The 19,813-nt window shown below is 49.1% G+C and overlaps 5 protein-coding genes across 5 annotated transcripts; 2 read left to right on the forward strand and 3 right to left on the reverse strand.

Moving 5' to 3' along the window:
* Nucleotides 1–3,044: 3,044 nt before the first annotated feature.
* FMAN_06125 (putative beta karyopherin) lies at nucleotides 3,045–6,599 on the reverse strand (the record flags this gene model as incomplete). The annotated part of the gene is made up of 5 exons (XM_041827135.1): nucleotides 3,045–3,252; nucleotides 3,323–5,394; nucleotides 5,447–5,878; nucleotides 5,954–6,129; nucleotides 6,197–6,599. 5 exons carry the CDS (start codon nucleotides 6,597–6,599, stop codon nucleotides 3,045–3,047), a joined length of 3,291 nt encoding a protein of 1,096 aa, XP_041678128.1.
* A 2,412-nt stretch (nucleotides 6,600–9,011) lies between these two features.
* On the forward strand, nucleotides 9,012–10,698 carry FMAN_06124 (uncharacterized protein; the record flags this gene model as incomplete). Its single annotated transcript, XM_041827136.1, has 3 exons — nucleotides 9,012–9,428; nucleotides 9,503–9,966; nucleotides 10,014–10,698. The coding sequence occupies 3 exons, from the start codon at nucleotides 9,012–9,014 to the stop codon at nucleotides 10,696–10,698; spliced, it is 1,566 nt and encodes a 521-aa protein (XP_041678129.1).
* A 1,314-nt stretch (nucleotides 10,699–12,012) lies between these two features.
* On the forward strand, nucleotides 12,013–13,614 carry FMAN_06123 (uncharacterized protein; the record flags this gene model as incomplete). Its single annotated transcript, XM_041827137.1, has 1 exon — nucleotides 12,013–13,614. One exon carries the CDS (start codon nucleotides 12,013–12,015, stop codon nucleotides 13,612–13,614), a length of 1,602 nt encoding a protein of 533 aa, XP_041678130.1.
* Nucleotides 13,615–14,716: 1,102 nt separating this feature from the next.
* FMAN_06122 (uncharacterized protein) lies at nucleotides 14,717–15,864 on the reverse strand (the record flags this gene model as incomplete). Its single annotated transcript, XM_041827138.1, has 3 exons — nucleotides 14,717–15,671; nucleotides 15,723–15,747; nucleotides 15,798–15,864. The coding sequence occupies 3 exons, from the start codon at nucleotides 15,862–15,864 to the stop codon at nucleotides 14,717–14,719; spliced, it is 1,047 nt and encodes a 348-aa protein (XP_041678131.1).
* A 1,539-nt stretch (nucleotides 15,865–17,403) lies between these two features.
* FMAN_06121 (uncharacterized protein) lies at nucleotides 17,404–19,143 on the reverse strand (the record flags this gene model as incomplete). The annotated part of the gene is made up of 4 exons (XM_041827139.1): nucleotides 17,404–17,616; nucleotides 17,675–18,680; nucleotides 18,746–18,846; nucleotides 18,913–19,143. 4 exons carry the CDS (start codon nucleotides 19,141–19,143, stop codon nucleotides 17,404–17,406), a joined length of 1,551 nt encoding a protein of 516 aa, XP_041678132.1.
* Between the last annotated feature and the right edge of the window lie 670 nt (nucleotides 19,144–19,813).

Genomic DNA, 19,813 nt, shown 5'->3' on the forward strand with positions numbered 1-19,813 from the left:
AGCGACAGCATCTGGCTGGACGGCCTAGCCAGGCGCTCGAGGGAAGTGGCGAGCGGGTGTTGTCCCGTATGTATAGCGCGAAATCTGACAGATGGTGTCCTGGTTCGACTACCGAGGCGTCGGAAAGGTTGGCGGCCTGAGAAGACCCTAGCTGCAGCGGAAAGAAAAGGCGAAGACTGGTAGCAAACGCAACAGTATGACGAGGTGAGAGAAGTCGCGATATGGGAGAACCGTGACGGGTCAAGATTAGTTATGTCAAGTCGAGTCGGGTCGGGTCGATGGTTTAACGTGATAAATCAGGCCGGAGTGATCAAGCGACCGAGCGAAAAAGAGAGGGACAGGGTATGGATAATCGCAGATGGCAAATGCGCGGGGGTGGGTATTTCGTGCTTGGTCGAATTTGTACTGTTCGGGATTGGACTGTGGCTCAAAAATCGCGGCGATGGAAAGGTCGGAAATGGGGGAAATTTGCGATCGGAGGAGAGGTGTGAGAAAGGCAGATTCTACGTTTGAAGCTGGATCGCGTCAACGCCGAGGAGGGGAGGATTCGCTATGTCGTTTGAAGGGGAAAACGAGAGGGATGCAGAAGTAGGGGACGGTATGGCAGAAGAAGAATGGGAATGCGTGAGAAGCAGATGCCCTGGGCTGGGCTGGGCTGGGCTGCTTTGGGTGTGTGTGGGTGGGGGAAAGTACCTACCTACCTACCCACCTTGTCTTGTCTTGTCTTGCCTTGCCTTGCCTTCCACGCCATGCCATGCCGTGCCACGCCTACCTACCTGGGAGCTAGGCCAGTAGCCAGGCAAAGAGCAGGCAGTCAAAGGTGGGATTGGATTGGATTGGATTGGATTTGGTGGATCCAATGGATCATGGTGTGGCTAGTGTGAGGTGGGAAGCAAGACAGGCCGAAGGACAACGGACTATCTTACTAACGTTATGGGCTCCTGGTGCTAATGGAAGCCGGAGATTGGGGACTACGAGCTTCCGTGAGAGAGAGGGACTGGTGACTGCCGCTTTCTGCGGCTCAGTCGAACCCTTTCAAGATCGCCATTTGCGGGTGCTACCTACCTATAAGAAGCAAAGTCGGAACCTGCTGCACAACTCAAGGTGAGATATCCTTTAGATAGGTACTGACTTACCTTACCTTATCTAAGGTAGATACTTCCAAGATAAGTACAGAAGTATCCATCTCAAGACTTTGCCTTAGCCTGCCGAGGGTAGCGCACAGCGCTGTTCTTGTACTGCACTTAGAGTACTGTACCGTACAGAGTACAGGACTCATGCATGTGGGGTGAGGAGGACGAACTTGAACTTGCTCCGCGCCAAGAGTAACTCCGGTGCAAGAGGCTTGCGCATTGCCCAGTAGAGGCTAGGCTCGAGTAAGAGCTGGGAATGATTTGATATCAGATGGGTGATTTTTGAGGAAATCATAGCAGTACAATAACGTTGGATATTTAACATAAGCCGATAGAAAACCGTATCAATAGAAGGTTATAACTTGCTCTCACTATAACTTCAAAGCATTTCCCCAAAAATGAAAGATGTGGCTACCTCACCTTGTCCATCGGGTTTACTGGAGGACAGACAACCTTGGGGCCTTTTGGGCTGGGACGGGAAGACCCTGTGCTTCGCTTCTGTCCGGGCTGCACAACAATTTATCCTTTCTTTGTACATGCCCTGTGCCTGTCAAGTCCAGAGATCATCTCCATTTTGGGAAATGTCCAGTTTTTGCATTGAAACACACAGTCAATTAAAAATCACTATCGAGATCTGAAATCCAATACCAAAAATGTATCTTTCCCACCAAAAGAAAAAGGGAAAAGAAAAAGAAAAAGTCGTGTAAGCAAGCCCCTACGGAGTAAATATGTGATAAATACCCTGCATGAGCATGTCTCGAATTCGCTACCACACCCGCGGTTCCTTGCAGGCCAGAAAAAGTAAGACCAAAGTGCGAGCAAGCATTCATCATTCATTCAAATGGAGGGTATAGCTTAGTACTTCTACAGTGCTCGATATTCAACACGCCCCCTCCCTCTAGCTCTGCTTACACCTAAAGGTACCCGTCAACCCTGTCGCCATCATTATTAACTTTGTTTTGAGTGCCAATGCTCACCAGTCTGTCTTTGTGAAATGGCATTTGCGCTCTGGTGATGGCGACAGAGTTAAGTAGGTAACCTTCATCACTCTGCATAAGTACTTAGGTGCCGAAGTTGGGCAGTACATTGACTCAATTCCCCCTCCTTGTCGTACTATTGCGAATCGTGGCTGAATCAATCAATGCTCACTTGGCAAGCCAGAGGCAAATATCAGAATATCGCCGATATCAAGGAAGGGCCTCCACGATCCTGCATGCGAGTAAAGACATTCATTCCATATCTCCCCTAGCCCATCTTACCATTCAGTCATGGGAAGGAAACCGGTGTGGTTATTTGATTCATAATTCCGTACGCTACAAAACTCGTCATCTATATATATGACAGACAGACAGACAGACAGACCGACCAACCAACCAACCAACCGACTGACTGGCTGTTTGACTGTCTTGCCGCTGCCGACCAAAACCCTCGCGACGAGGTACTAACCAGTTATCAATAACCTAACTCGTAAACTCTAATGATTTTGTAAAAAAGGCGCCATGCGGTCTTGAGGTTTTAGACTGCCTAAACAAAATGCCCTCTCATTTTTACCCCGACGCCTAGGACCGTCGTCCTCTGTTTCTCTTCTTCCATGTTCGGGACATGGCATTTCTTGAACGCTGATTCGAACCCGATCCACTTCGCTCGAATGAAGCGCATTTCCACATCACGTCGATGCCACCATTGCTTTGTGGATTCGCCCGTTGGAGCTGCCTGCCCCCTAAACGGGTTCCAGGCCCATGGCTGACATCTTATAGCGTTCATCATCTAAAAACGCCGCTACATCTCTCCAGAGATGGCCTATAGGGCCGTCTCGATACCCGGCGACACTCGGCTGGGTGATATGAACCAGTCTACCGTCATTTGACTTCCGAAACGGTGGTAAGACTCAGCCCATCTGCGAGCTTCCTCCTAGTTGAAGAATCCCATGATGGTTCGCTGTGCCTCAGGAGAAAATTGCTGCAGAAGAGGCGTAGGGTCAACGCCGGTCGATGTCAGGAACCCCTTAGTTGCTAATGCTACCCGGTTGGCAGTCTGTCCCACGAGGGTCTCTGCCTCGAGAGCCTGGGCGATAAACACGAAGACTTTGCCAGCTTGGTTCGCCACGGCTGGGTGTCGTCTACAAGTTCAAAGCGTTAGCATGAGCACACCAACACACTGGTGGTACGTTGAGGGAGGAGAGTACTTACTGGTCAATCAGCTCCGCAAGATATGCATAAGCATACGGTGCTGCTTCTTCATCGTTGGTCACGGGTAGAGTCTCTACCCATTGCGTAATCACGGTTTGCACATCTCCTACTGTGCTTGCATTATAGTGAAGAATCTTGGCGATAGCTGCACATGCATTCTCAGTCGCGTAGACATTGTCCTCATTACGGGCGTCAGGAACCTGAGTGACCTGGAACAAGAAGGGGACTGAGCCTCCCAAGAACTGCGCCCACGGTGCTCCACCTCGGTGCGCCGCAACTCCGATGCCGTAAGCTGCCGCCTGGCGAATAGCCGGCGAAGCATCACGGCAACCATCGATGAGCGGTTGGGTGATGTAGTTGGCATATCGTGTGCTCTCAGTGCCGCAGTACTCAAGGACATCATCCATGATGCATAGTCCCCACTGGCGTTGGGTGGGATCGTTTGAGGTAAGGAAGCCCTCATATGTGGGCATCAATCGCTCCCAGGCAGGCAAGAACGCAGCACCGTGGTTCTTGAAAATAGCATGGAAAGCCTTGTTCATATCCGAAAGCAGGGTCTGATCATCCTCGATAGCCATCAGAGTATCCTCAGCCTCATCTTCCACGTCCTCGGCAGTGGCTCCCTCCTTGTCTTCAAGACGTTGGGCGACACGGTCCTTGTAGTCCTCAATAGCAGAATGTACCGAGTCGATGAATCGGCTGAGGTGGTCTGCAGAAAGACAGTCCTTTCCAATTACCTCAACAGATTCATAGAAGCATTGGTACATCTCAGCAAGTGTGTCGATGGCAGGCTCAGCAGTCAAGACCTCGAGGAGCTTGTCGACAGTCGCACTCCACAGACCACGGAGCTCGTTGGACTGAGGGCCGTAGGCTTTCTTGTAAGAGCTCAACAGCTGAGGAACAAGCTTGGCAGAGATATATCGAACAGGATCATGGAAGAAGAATGCAAGGCCAGGCAAAGCGATCTTCTCCATGATCTCCGCTACATAGGGAGCAAAAGAAGCCTCAAGGACTTGGGCGTAGACGACCAGGAGTTCAATGGCCATGTGCTTGTCATCCATGGTACTTGTCTTGATACCAATCATCTTACCCTTGAGGGGAACAAGTTCCCATCCCTCCTCATTCTGCATCTGCTCAACCTGGTCATCATCGTCCAGCAGTTGGATATCAGCCTTGGCAACAGCAAGCTCCAGCAGAGGAGGCATGACGTTGTGAAGAAATGGAAGGAAGTCGGAACCGAGAACACGACACATGCGGCCCCAGCAGTGCATGAGGTATTGAGCTTGAGGGTCGTCTGCATCAGTAATGTTTGCCTGGATGTTGGCCAGAAGGTTGACAAGAGTCATAGCATCCTGGCCAAGACGCTCTTTTCCAACGGCCAGGGCGATCAATGTGGCGCACTCCATAGCCTTGGCACGCAGAAGTCGGTACTCCTTCTCGCTCTGGTTCTGGAGAACATTAACAAGAAGAGGCATGAGGGTATCGTAGTATTTCGAGAAGGCAGCTTCAGCGGCGTCGGCGATGGTGGCGATTGTAGAGAGAGCTTGCTCTTGGACATAGCGTTTTTCATTTTGAAGAAGCTGGAAAAGATGCGAAAGTAGCTCGTCCAGATATGGCTCCAGAGTGGCCTTCTCGGCCTCCTCACAGAAGTTAACAAGAGCTGCTGCTGCGTGGGACTTGACACGGCCTTCGGGCGAGTCGAGGACAGGAATGATTGCCTTGAGAACTCGGTCGTAGTAGTCAGTCTGCATCTTAGGGGCAAAATCAGTGCTCATCTGACCAAGAGCATTGCAGCCAGCCCATCGAACTCGAGGATGAGGATCTCGGAGAGCGGGAACCACTAGATCTAGCACTTGGCTAAGCTCTCCAATCATCAGATCACGGCAGCCCTCGGAGATGGCAGAGATGGCCATCAGAGCAGCATGTCGATCCCTCCAAGCCATGGAAGTCATCATACGAGGAAGCCAGTTGAAAGTAGGGGCCAGAATGGTCTGACCCCCAAGCTTGTTCGCAAGTCGGTCCATGGTTTGCTCGCCAGCAACGTGGTTCTGGTCACTCTCGTCCTGGTCAAACTGCAGGGTGAGTTAGTTACATGAATTATTTGTCTCCATTCTGAAAACTCACGTCATCAGATGCCATCCATTCGGAAGCATCATCGTCATCCTCGCCTAGATCCGTCATGAGACTCAAGCACTGGGTGATCATGTCGTTTGTGTACGATGGGTCCTTTCGGCACACGGAGGGGGCGTAATCAGCAAATGTAGCCATGAGCTCAAGAGCGTTTTGGCGGCAGATGTTTTCGAGCTCCTTGTCCTGAATTACCGAGATGCTAAATTGGACAAGGTTCTGGAAGAGAGGTTTGAACATTTTGGGAGCAGACTCGGCGAGATCGATGAGAGCAAGGAGCGCCTTGCTGAGGTCGTCTGAATCCTGAGAATCCTTGATCGGAGGAAGAATGTTGAGGACATCGGGAATAAGGGCGTAGTACTTAGCCTGTCCCTTCTTGCTAATAGTCCTGAAGAATGAAGCAAAAGCCTCCATAGCCGCAAGACGGACCTATAGCTGTGGTTAGCAGAGCCATGACATGCAATGTGGGACAGAAAAGTCTGCCCCACGGCAGGGGTGCCATACCATGACGGCGTCGTCTTTGAAGCCCTTCTGGAAAGCTTGAAGAACAGCCTCCTCATGCTGCTTCTCGATGATGGCGGGAGTGGTAGCGAAGACTCGGAACGCATTCTCTCGCTTCTCTGGTTCGGGGGCTTGGCTAAGTTGGAAAAGAGCGCCAAGCAGTTCGGGCCAAATATCGCCTATTGCAGGAGTTGTTAACCAAGTTCCAGGATACGGAGGGTCACTCCAGGGCTTTGAAAAGCTTACCATTCTCGGTGTATTGCCTGGCAAGCTCGGCAACAGCATCACTAATTTTGTTGCGAACGAGGCGTTCAGACTCGGCGGCAAGGATCTCGAGAATCTTTTGTCGAATGACGGCGGCTTGGTCCTTAGTCAAAGAGATGAACAGATCCGTGGTCTCTCCGGCCTCGTTCTTGCGGGTTTTTGAAGCAATTCGGCGGAAGATTACAGCGGAAAAAGATCGTGTCGCATTGTCGCCAGCAGCTTGAATCTGTTCCGCCAGTCCCATCAACAGGACCTCAGGTCGGGTGGCAGTCCAGTTGTTCTGCAGGTGCTCCTCGGCTTGTGATCTTATACTGTTGTCGGGGGACTGCAGAGCTTGCAGGAGCTGTGAAAGCTCTGCGTGGATGTCGGGTGGGAGCAGAGACATTGTTGTGGTCGTGGAGGGTTGCTGATGGTGATGTCCACCAGCAGACGACAAAGAAGTTTGGGTCTCAGTCGGAGGATGTGGACAAGAGTAGCGATAATGAAGTACTACTTGAAGAAGAAGTGTGAAAAAGCTACGAGCCGTCGAGGTTCGTTGGCTTGAGTCGGCCGTGGCTTCACTTTAAGGGACGAGATTTCCAAAGATCCCAGATGGTGTGAAAGAAAGAAGAGAGGGACTGAATGGGAGCAGAAAGTGAAGTGGGGGAGGGGAAGCCCAAAGTTGAGGGTCGTGAATAAGTACCATGCGGGCGAGGCTTTGCTGGCGAGGTACTTGGGGACAGACTCGAGCCCAAGAGAAAAAAAAAACAAAGGGTGCGCGGTGACCAGGTCGTGGCTAGTGTGTTTTTTCTGTAAGGTACTAGGTAATAAGGCATTGATTGTTTATTTTTTACCTTTTCTGCCAGGCTACAATCAAGACATAACTAGGACAGAGTTTATATGGTTTGATGTAGAGAAATGACCTCCAAGGCTTCTGACGGGAACTGGTCAGGACTTGTAAAGTCAATATTCAGCTGTTGTGACTATGGCTGGCGCATGATATGAACCTAGATCAATTTATCGAGGCTCTGAAGTCATGAAAGAATATTTGATGCCAGATGGACTGGAAGAACGCCTCTTTGATCATTCAGCACCGTAGACAAAGAAGTTTAAAATGAGCCACACAGCAATTAGTGAGGCAGCTCTTGAATCCCAATGTCTCTTGTTTTCATTGGGTTTATTTGATTTCCATACGTTGTTTGTTCTACCTTTGCAGCTGTCCACGCTGTGCCCCACCAGAATGGATGGCTTCCATCAGATATGCACAATGAAATCTTCTTTCTTATTATGATGCATTGCGGCTGCAGCTCAATTAAGGTAGCCAACCATTTCTTTGACCTATAAACTTGACACGGAACGTTTTCTCTGGCCTGATTAGTTTTGAGTTTGGGTATTTGATAAGCCACAGGATATGATGCTGAATACTGCAGTTGAACAAACTTCCATTCAATGCCGATCTCTTAACAAGACTTTGGGTTTCAAGACACTCATCATCTGGAAATTTGAAATGCCAACTGCAACAGCTGAAATTCTTACAAGGTCATTGACTCAAGCTTTCCAAGTAGCAGCAGCACTTTTGTATCGCTGACTTCCATAACTAAACTCATCGGCTTGATCCTATACACAAGTCGAAGTCGTACAAAGATCTTGGATAACGAATATTTTGAGATTCAATATGATGATATTTACCAACAAGGCATTTGCAAACCCCCTGTCAAGTTTCCTATTGCCCTCTTTTGTTCATGTTGCGTTTGCGTGCGCATCAGAGCTTGGCTTGGTTACGTATCACGAACTGCAGGGCCGGGGAGTCTCTTGAAGACATCCACATTTTTTATCATCGTTGGTGGTATAGTAGAGGCTTCTGGGAAGGCTCTGCCGGATCATTGTGAGGAGTGGTTAGGTGCTGGAATGGATTATATGATATTGGTGCAAATCAATTCCTAAATAAATAGTAGTCACAGCTGCATGAGAGATCCAATGCGCAGGAGCCCAAGTATAGGTACGGAGTACCTGAGTAGTAATTACATCTACCTAGTCGATGTAGTATTTAGTGGTATTTCCACCCTCTCAGGGTCGAGTTACTTCTCTATCAGTAATGTTACGTTTTACGCTGAAGACTGAGCTCCCATCCCCAGCCTCAATCCATCCATCCATCGCGGGGCACTCCACCATCGCCCGGCTAACCCACCTTTGCTTTGCTTTGCTTTGCTTTACTTTACTTTCCTCTAGTTAGGTAGGCGACCTACCTACCTACCTATGTCATCATGCAAAACGTTCCCCCGCCCACTCATGGCTTTGGATTGTAACCTCGTGCCCCTCGCATTCAAGTCTCATCTCCAGACCAACCTCCGCAGCAAGAGGCAGAAAAAAACCATTCCACCTCATCTATCGGTCACCTTGTCCTTGGCAAATAAATGTCTTCTGACCTTTTGTATCCTGATTCTTAGTTTGTGACTCTGACTTGACTCTGACTCTGACTCTAACCACTTTCCAATATTGGACTTGAATATCGAGATCCGTTCTACTCGAACCACTCCCTCGCTCTCTTATCCTGCCTGCGCCCCGCGTCCACTCCCACGTCCATCTCGTCTCGTCTCGCCTTGGCCCATCTCTGTGCAAACTATCATCTCATCATTGCAATTGTCGCGACAAATCACTGTTCCCCATTATCTCTTCATCTGTCTCTCGGTTGCATTACATACAGCGCTCTTTTGTTCGCCCAAGTCGTGTTGATCTATCGCTTATTGCCAGCCCAATCTATCAAATCTCAACATCAGTCAGTCAATTCATCACCCTGTCAAAGCGAAACGACTTCACCATGGACCCCTCACCGAGCTCAACTTCCCGCGAGCTCAAGGATACTCGCGCGACCAGCTCGACCAGCCTCAACAGTGCTGCTTCGGGCTCTTCGTCCACTCATAAACCACCTACTCTTTCTCAGCGATCCCCTTCTGTATCTATATCCGCTGGTTCTGGCCCAAGCTCCATATCCGCACACCGCGCAAGCTTCGCCGAGGGCTTGCGCAATGCGCCCTCGTCCCCACGCTCTCAACGGCACCCTTCTTTCACACAGGCCGCTCTCCAGGAGCTGTTGAACCATCCTCCTGCAGGAAACAAGCATGCCAACCCCAGATTTGCCGGCCGCGATTGGCGTGATGTAGCTATCGGAGAGCTTGTATCTCCCGATGATGTTAAATGGGTTGAGTTCGATAGCAGCGTTGAAGAAGCTACAAAGGTGAGCCTAAAACCTTGACTGTCACCCAATATGTCACCCAATACAGGACCGACCATGCTTACTCCAACTCGCAGCTCCTTCTCAAGAGCCCTACCAACGTTGTTCTGGTCCGCGAGGATCCCTCCACCCATATCGCGGTCTCCACATTCGATTATACCGATCTGAACGCATACCTGCTTGTTGTCGTTGGTCTCGCCAAACCTGAAGAAGATCAGGTTGAGCTATTCAATTCGATTCTGGCCAAGGCTCAGGAAGGTGGCCAGATTCCCCTACGAGACGTCTTCCCTCTTTTCCGCAAGGAAACACTCATCACATTGCCTGGTGACGAAAAGCTCGCACAGGCTATCCAAATTCTCGGCAGTGGCATCCATCGTCTGTTGGTGACAACTACTAGCGGCGAGGTGGTTGGCATCGCAAGCCAACTTAGAATTGTCGAGTTTTTCTGGAACGAAGGTGTCAACTTTCCTTCTATCGATCGACTTTACCCTGCTTTGCTACGTGATCTGGGCGTTGGGGCCAAGGAGATTGTTTCTGTCAAGTGAGTTTCTAATCAGTCTGAAGATGATGCGTATTAACACGCCATAGCTCCGATTCACCCTTATCTGAAGCACTCACGCTTATGAACAACGAAGGTCTGACAAGCGTTGCTGTTGTTGACAACGGCATGAATGTGGTGGGCAATATCTCGACCAAGGACGTCCGTCACTTAACCAAGAGTTCCAACGCCCATTTACTCAATTCGTCATGCATGAACTTTATTTCTGTGATTCTCAACGAGCGAGGGGTTGAACACGGACGCGACGTCTTTCCCGTATTCTACGTGAACCCCTACTCTACTCTGGCCCATACCGTTGCCAAGCTCGTTGCTACTCGATCGCATCGAATGTGGGTGGTTGAATCGGCGTCACCCTCCCCTTCAGCTCCTGCAACACCTTTAATGGGGCCCCAATCTTTCACGACCGCCGGCCCTCCACCTCCCGCTGCGCCCGTATCGGCGCCTGCGCCCCCGTCGCCTGTCCCGACTGCAGCAGTACCTGCTTCTCCAGTCCCTACAGCTGCTGTGCCCGCATCGGCCATGGCCGGAGCTCGTCTTTCAGGGAGGCTTACTGGTGTTATCTCGTTGACTGATGTACTCAATATGTTTGCGAAATCGACTGGTCTGCACCCTTCGGACCCCAACGAACAGCGAGCGAGACGAAGACGAAGCTCAAGCAGCTCAGTGCGACCAAGTCTGGACTCATCTCGAGCTAGTATCGATTTCCGAAGGTGATGGCAATGGAGCTTGGCTATGGATATCATTACGCGAGTCTTGTCAGGAAAGATGCCAAGTATGGTTGTAATTTTCTTTCGAAGTACTGTCTGCTCATGAGTCCGAAAGAAAGAAAAGAAAAGAAAAACGAAAAACAAAACAGGCTATATCAAAGGGACAAGAAGTTAGTCCAATGGGACAGGGGCAGCTTCGGATTATTTAAACTTGCGAATCATGCAGTATTCGCAAACATCTTGTCCATGCATATGTTTTCGAAACGTTGAGCATAAGCAGGATTCAAAAGATTTCCATTCTCACTTTATGTATGGCATGGTTATTCAGAAGGATGGATGCATCTGGCACATATCAACTTAGGATGGACACAACGTGAGAAGCAGAGGTAGCAATTTGACAAAATCTTTGCTCCAGGGCAAGTCGCTAAATGCTGTGAAGTAGGTGATGATAGTAAACACAACGTCTCCGGTTTCGCTCCAAAGACTCAATCTTTGTCGTGCTGTTGTTGTACCGAGTATATCGAGTATGTACTAACATAATTCAGCCACTTGGATCGACGTTTTGGGTGGCAATACGGAGTAGGCACGTGAGTTATAGGACCCTCATCACATATGTCGCGATCTGATTGGCTGGGTGCATGCCATCCCGGATCCCGGAAAGCCACCCAAAGGTAAGTACCGTATGTAGCCTCAGTTCAAGGTGAATTGACTCATCATTCATCTCACCCATTCTTCTTCGTCAACGGCGGTTCAACGTTCGTATTTTCTTTTTCCCTATATTTCGATCCTTGTTCTTGACCCGAGTCTTTGCGCAACTGTTCTCTACTATATTCTTTGTTCCCTGTCTTTTGATTTTCAATCCTCCTTAACACGGCCTTGACTGAGTTCACCCTTTTCCCTTTCTGTGACCTCATGATATTCTGGTAGCTCGATCTCCGCACTTGATCTCACTAGGCTTCATCAGTCGGCAAAATCTGACGCATTGGATTTGCCCTTTGGATCATCCCAGATTGTGCTTGGCTATTTCGAGTCTTCTCTTGTACTAAACTACGCGACATCCGTTTTTGTTTCAGCTCATTCTGGGTCTTGCTTCTGCGGCGATTCTAGATTCTCAGTTGTGGCAAATCGCTCTCTCAATATCTTCTCGGCTTTGCCATCTTCTACAGTCCTGGCAAATTGCAGTTGCAACTTTGGATAATTCATTTTACTGGCGCCATAAGTCAATACTCTCACGTCTGGCATTGGTGTCAAGCAGCTCACCCACTTGATATATACAACCACCAACTCGCATCTATGTGCGTAGTCGCTTTTGATGGTTGTAATGGCATCGACAACGACAAACTCAACAGACGATCCTCTTCGCGAGCCGCCGGGTAGCAGTAAGGCTGCAAATAATGTTGCACATGGCGGTAGACTCAAGCTTGGTGACTTCAACAAGCTGGACACCAACAATCTCACAGACTGGGCCTCCCCGAAGAATGCAAAGGCTTCGGCTTCTGACTCAACCCCGTCCCTTGGAAATTTCAAACGGCTTTTCCAGCAAATTCGCCTCAATGACAATGAACCATCTCAGCAGCAGCGAAAGCCATTGGCCTCCCCAAAGGTACAGCCGATCACGATATTGAAGCGACCTTCTGTACCGCAACCCACCAACAATGCAGACAGTGCCCCCAAACCCTTGCCTGTGGCTAAGCATTCCCATCATGAGGATCAGGAGCAAACATGCATTGCCGCCTCAGGGCAACCGAACCGGAGCACTGAAGGCCGTATTCATTACATGAAGATGGCAAGCGAAACCCATGAGAAGCGAACTGGAAAGGCTATTAGAATTACGAAGGAGACTGTTCTAAAGGAAGAGATGTACGAGGAATATAAGGGTGAATTTCTCAAACTAAACCAGCACAACTTCGACCCTATTACCGACTCAGAGGCTGGATGTGGTTCTGACACTGATGTGCTGCCTACCACGTCTTACTCAACCGCTGCTTCAACACCGCCAAGCTCAAGCGAGTCTCCGCTTAAACATTTTGACGAAACCAAAAAGAACAGGAAAGGTTCAAATTTAGGCAAGGGCAAATCGCATTCCAGAGATAGCTCTGAACCCAACATAATGGTCCTAGGTGGCAATCAATCGGACCATGTCAGACATGTTATCTCATATCAGCATTTCAAGTACGGCCCCCTTACTGAGATTCACGGTAACGTGCAGACCACTGTGGTCAAGCATGAGGGCCTCATGGGAAAGCTCGTTCATGAGCGGGTTATAGACTCTATGATCTGCAAGGATTATCCCACCATTGCAGACAATGGAATTCATGTTTTTGTCGACATGTCCAACATCATCATTGGGTTCCAAAAGGCCCTGAGAGCCAGGTTTGGTTTGCCAGAGTCCTCACGCTTTGTTCCGCTTCCACAAATGAACCTCGCCTTCTTTCACGAACTTCTTACCCGCGATCGATACGCGGAATGGCTCAACGTTGGCTGCTCTGTGCGTCCCAACCGTAACGAGCCTACTTTTGTCCAAGAACTCAAGGATCTTGGCTACCGCGTCGACCTCCGTAATCGTCGCCCTGAACAGTCTGGTGCTGATAACCACAACGCGTTCGAAGCCGGCGGTTTCCGTTATGTCGAAGACATGGTCGACGAAACCCTCCAAATTAGAATTAGCGAGTCTGTCATGCAGTATTTCGAGGAGCCTGGCACGCTTGTCATTGCTACTGGTGATGCTCGGCCGGCCAAGTATTCAGACGGCTTCCTGACACAAGCCCAACGCGCTCTGAAAATGGGCTGGAGCGTTGAGGTTGTTTCCTGGAAAGCTAGTCTTTCTTCTGCTTGGACTACTCTTTTGAAGGATCAAAGCATCGGCTCCCGATTCCGCATCATCGAACTCGACCAGTTCCTTGACGAATTCTGGATCTGCTAAACTCATCCCGTCGCGCCTGCTGCTGAAATATGCAGAGCCGCTTGATGGGTGCGTGTTTGACGATCTTGATCCGAGGACGGATCTTTTGAGACATTTCCATCTTTTGAGGCAACTGATCTTGAGCTCAGTATGACATCTAAACGATGTGAGATTTGGTGCTTCGTCTCCTTTTTCTTTTTACCTTGCTACAGAGGAGCAAAGTCATGTGCGTGTTCGCCTCCTTGTCTGATGCGTTAGGTCTTTATCCCTATATCCCTGGTCTACATCCTACACCCCCGTCTCCGCATTGCGTCCCTAGCCTTGTTGTTACGTTCTATTCAACGATGTGCTTGTCATCCACAGCGAACAAACCACTTGTTTAAGTGCCTACACGCATTAGCTAGCCTTGGACAAGCTGGTTGAAATCTCGAGCTGCATTGCTGCGACTGTGAATTTCGAATCTGCTTGTCGAGGGTAGAGCCTCTTTGGCCAATAACTGGGATGGTACAAAGATTCATATTTTGTTATTCTTTATGCATTATGAGGAAATTATCGGGCTAGCATGTGGCGCATTGGGTAGTCTTCATGAGTAACGAAATCATCAATGTGAGGCACAGTGGCTGCAGGACATCGCTCCCCATAGTTACATAGGCAATTCATCAGCGTTGCTTCTCGAGCTCGACTCGATATGAATTTCGAATCGTCGTGAACGGTGTAGAGACCTATGTTTCGATCAAACAACTCATTCAATTGTACTTTCACCCATTGACTGAGATCGAAGGTCAAATTGTATGACGGACATTTCAATTCAAATAACAAATACCAAGTGTAATTCTTTTCTCATCTCTCAAAGAGCAGCCATGAAGTAGGTGACGTGGTGCGGTAGTTGAAGCTTGAATAGAAAAACGGACAACCCCCCAACATACCTCCCAAGATGATAGGCTCGTACAGCCTCGCAATGGCCACCTGATAATCGGCATCAACAACCCTTCAACAATAACAATAAAACATTAAACATCATAGAAAATACATTAGCCGAGCGTGATCTCGGAGTAAAAACGTGACCGCAAGCCATTCAAATATTTGAAGGTCGAACTGACATGACAAATCTGGGAGCCGTTCCCTAGTTAGAAGACGACGGGTCCTTGTTGGAAACTGAGTCCTGGCCTTCGATACCCCACCATTGCTCGGCCATGAAAGTTGCGGCCTCGGCCTTCTTCCAAGGATCGTTGAAGGCAGAGAAGAGGATCAGGTCTCCCATGTGGCTGGAGAATGCCTGCTTGATAGAGTCAAGAGCAGCCTTCTGTTGGCTTATACCAGGAACAGCCTTGCCGTTGCTGTTGCCCTTTGTGGGCCAGCCAGTTTCGCAAATGACGATACGCTTGTCGCCAGAAATCTTGGATCGAAGGTCCTCGACAGTGTTGGAGAGCCACTGGCCAGCTTCATCAGCAGAAGTGTTGGCATCGAAGAAGGCGTGAGCGTTGATAGCACAATAGTCACTCTCGTTACAAAGCTCAGGGTTGGCATTGGCAGCAATAAATGTATCAACTGTGACAACAGGACCTTTGTAGCCTGCGGCACGAAGGATCTCACGAGCCTGCTTGACCGCAGCGATGACCTTTGATGGGGTGGCAGCTCCGTTATTGACGAGTTCATTGCCAACACTGATGGTGTCAACAACGTCCCAATCGTCAATTGCACTGATGATGGTCTTGGCCTCAGTTTGAACGTCGTCAATGTTCCAGATACCGAGGAACAGCTTCATGCCGCTACCCTTGGCGCATGAGTAGACATTGGCGACCTGGTCACAGTCGGTGCCATAGATACGAAGAACTGAAAAATCAGCTGCGAGCTGCGTAATATCGTGCTGAATCTCGTCCTTGGATTTGCACTGGTGATCGCCTCGGTAGGGGGCATATGCGACACCAGGGAGCTTAGAACCGGATGAACTGCCACCACTACCAGAAATAGGAGCTGTAGAATCTGGGTAAGTTGCAGTTCCTGTAGGGGTGACGGGGGTAACAGGAGCGATAGTTGCGGTGTAGGTAGAGGCCGAAGTCAGAGTAATAGTCGTAACACTACAATCTTGTTAGTCAACACCCGGGCTTCATGTCACGAGAAAAACATACGGTTCTCGCTTCTCGAGCGGACGGGCTGTTAGTATTGTCAGCTTCGAATTACAGCCTGGTCAGGAGAATGCTCACCAACCGGAACAGCAGCAACAACCGCCGCCATGGCAACTGCCGAAGTGAAGAAACGCTTCATCGACATTTTGTTTAAATATTCTATAAAAACCGTACGTAGGTCGATAGTATGGAGAGTTGTTAAAGAGTGAACGAGCTGCTACAACGAGCTCAAATAGTGGTTTAAAGGTCGGTGATTTGAGAAAATGAGTGTATAAGACGGGACTTAATAACCCGCTATCCAAGAATGAATAGGATTCAGATGAAAAGAGTGTGCATAGAACTGAAAAGAAGAATCAAAGAATGACGAATCTTAGGAAGTGATTGTAAGCAGGAAAAGAAACGAAAAAAGATTGTAGGAGTGAATGAATGAATGAAGAAGAAGAAGATGATGATGATGAAAACGAAGGTGATGGTAGAGAGAGAGGTAAAGTACCTAGGTAACCTTAGAAAAAGAGGAGACGTCAAAACAAGGGAGGAAGGGACCTCTCTACAATGATAAGCAAAAGAAAACAACCCAAGAAGGAACGAGCCACAGTACGGTAAGACACGTGTTGAGCCTGCCTTCCCACCTCAACTGGAAGGTACCTAAGGTACCGTTTGCAAGTGTTGAGCTTAAGCTTGAATCTGCAAGAGACAACCTTAGTGAGACACTCCTCCCCTCCGTAATTCCTTTCAGTCCGTGAGTTTCATCACGAGATCCTAAGTTCTATTGGTTTAGCCTTGCCTTACTTATAAGACTCTATCCCTTGTTCTCCCTATTCACACTCAAGCCCGCTCCCAAGATATGAGACATACGAACGCAGAAACTCACTCAGAACATGGAACCCAACAACTCAAACTGCCCGAAAACATAAACCTTAAAAGCGAATCACCAAAAGAGGCCACGACGCTCGCGACTCTTGGAATGAGGTGATTTCTTCGCATGGCGCGTACTTTCGAGACCTGTAATCTCCCAAGGAATGAAGCGTCTGAGACATGCCCAAAGTCCTGTTGCGAGCTGAAAAGATTCCTCATCCGTCTGGTAAAAATAAACTGTGAAACTGAGACTACGGCTGTGCCAATTGTGTTCCTTCCTGTGCGTGTGCATCCTTGGTTATTCTGTTGTCAGATTAGAGTCCGTGGTGTAGACTCTGGCTGTAAACTGGCACCATCGGGCGTGACTTGGCAAGGGATGGCCATAAAACCCGCGAGACAGCTGACGTCTGCTTCTCTGTCTCCCATAATGTTTGTATTCGAAAACAGTAACTTGGCAGAGACGACTTCATCAACTGTGAGTAATTGAAGCCGACAAATATCTTACACCCCTCAGTATCGACCATGACACCGAAACCTATCAATCAACATCTAATCACGGCACCCACAAAGACACAAAACCATTGTATCGGGAAACATTCATTCAATGCTAGCGTACGAGAGCCGCATCTATTAATCATTAGCTTGTTAAATGGCTGCCAGCCACTTTGTAAATCGTTCCATATTGGCCCTCGTCTATTGCGTTTGCTGATTGTCCACAATGAAAAAGGGTCTCAGCGTAGCCCGACGCCTTATGGACTATTCTCCTGTACAACATGTATTCAGCCAGCCTCCTTCTGTCATCAAAATTATCATCCGTTAAGCTCCTGAATCAGGCGGTCTTGGTGCTTGTCTTTCGAGTCATGACCTTGGTGATAGCATGTCGAATAGTCACGCCGGCCTTCTCAATATCTTTCTTAGACAGTGCTGATGTAACGCAAATTCGAAGAGCAGGCTGGGCAAACCACGCGCCGTCTTTGGGCTTCACAGCATGCGCATAAGGTCTGGTCTTGGTTCTGGTGATCAAGACGCCGTTGGCAAGAGTCTGTTCAGGAGTCAGTTTATTTTATATTCGCTCATGCTTCAGTGTTCGATGCACGCACCTCTTCCACGCAGTCCAGAAAGATGCGTTCTTGATCTTCCAGTCCGAGCTTACGGGCAGCCACAACTTCGGGCTTGAGGACAAGGAGCATGATAGGGTTCTCGGGATCGCTTGGGCTGTAAACCCAATCACTGCGGGGATCCAATTGAGCCCTCATAGCCTTGATGTTCTCGCGGGACTGTGCCAGAATTTCAGGGTTACACTGGAGCAGATTTAGGGTCTCACTGGCGGTGACAGCCAACATGGCAGGGAGAGCGGCAGAGAATGTATACGCAGAAGATGTGATGCGCTGGTGCTCGACCACATCCTTGGGGCCGGCACAGAAGCCACCACCGGCGCAGAGAGGTCCAGCGAGGGAACCAATAATCATGTCAACCTGTTGGGGATCCACGTTTTGCGCCTCGGTAATACCACGACCGGTACGGCCGAGAACACCAAAAGACCAGGTCTCATCCAGAATCACGCGGAACTTGTACTTCTCTTTGAGCTCAACCAGGCGGGGCAAATCGATGGAATCTCCAGAGAGCTCAAACAAGCCTTCGGTTACGACAAAACGACGGGTAAGTTTCCTGGCATTGGCCTGCTCCCGGGCGACAGCCTTCATAGCGTCTTCCAAAGCATCCATGTCATTGTGTTCATACCAGCGGATGGTACTTCGCGATTGCTCAAGACCTTTGCGAATAGCGAAATTGACATTACGATCGGCGATGATAACGTCGCCACGCTTGGAAAAAGAGGGAATGACACTAGAGATGGTGCTGAAGGATTGAGCGTAGACAATGCAGCCTTCGGTGCCCAGATACGCGGCAATGTCGGCTTCAGTCTTCATGTGAACGTCCTGGGTACCGTAGAACTGGGGAGGACCGCAGGGGCCAACACCGTAGGTGCGCAGAACCTGGATAGCCTTCTCCTTAATCTGATCATTGCCGTTGAAGTTGTAGAAGTTGTAGGATGCGAGATTGGTAACAGTTCGGCCGTTGGCGAGTTTAGTCTTGGGGCCAGTAGGACTATAGAAGTATCAGATGCTGGTCCTGACTAGATTGCGCATGCGATTAGACTTGATGATGCTCACCCAACAAGGACAGGAAGACGTTCGGCTTCGGCCACCTCAAATGGAGTCTGCTCGACGACGAGAGGCTCGGGCTGCCATTCATCGATCAACTCCTCGATTTCCTACAAAGAAGCCAAACATTAGCGACGTCAATCCTGTGGGGATTGAGGATCTGGCTGTGTTCTCACCTCCTCTCTTAACTTGATGTAATTCTGCTTACGGGTCGAGTAAGAAGGCGACAGGAGATAGCGGATAAAGAAGAGAAGCAGCACAAGTTCAATGGCGGATCGCACGGGGTCGTTCTGATAACTCGAGTGGATATAGCGCATAAATACTGCAGAACCAGGGACTTTATGGAAGTAGACGGCGGCCTGTTCGAGGATTTCGCCCACCCGGGCTTGGAGGGCATCGAGTTCCATGTTTTTCTGTTTCCAATTGTCTTGAATGGTTATGTCACCTATCGATCTCGCGTCGTGTCGCGTCTCGTCTCGCCCGGTCGTGAGAGTATATATTGGTTTGGACTGGGTTCGTGTTGTTGAAAGGAGTTGAAATGGACGTCAACCGAGGATTCTGAATTGTCAAGTCAAGGCCCATCATTAGCAAGCACATGGGTCTACAAAGGGGCCTCCAGTGTCCTCTAACGTCGAAGTGAGTCGAGCCGCAGGCCGCATGCTGATTGGCTGTACCAAGGATCCATATCTCGCAGGGGCTCAACGGGTACCTGAAGGTCAGAAACATTGAGACCACAGGCCATCATCCACTACAGGGGAAGTGTAGGGGTCATCGGATAGCCCGGGGAATAGGAATACGTAAAATTGGCTTACACAGGTTGAAATAAACCAACCAAAATCACAAGCTTCGTAGGCAGTACAGTAGAGTAGAACACCTCCCTCTTACAATGTTTGGTGTCTATATAGAAAGCGTAGGCTAGTGGTAGAAATGAAATGAAAAGAGTGTTCAAAAGGCATTATTTGCATTTAGGTCTAGAGTTTCTGCCATGGATGTGTTTCTTCCTTTCATTGTACACATTATAATAGTTTTTAAAAAATAAAAAAAAGAAGTGCGCCTTGTACCAAAAATGATCAGTCC

Source organism: Fusarium mangiferae, assembly GCF_900044065.1.
Source record: "Fusarium mangiferae strain MRC7560 genome assembly, contig: FMAN_scaffold002, whole genome shotgun sequence".
NCBI lineage: Eukaryota > Fungi > Ascomycota > Sordariomycetes > Hypocreales > Nectriaceae > Fusarium > Fusarium mangiferae.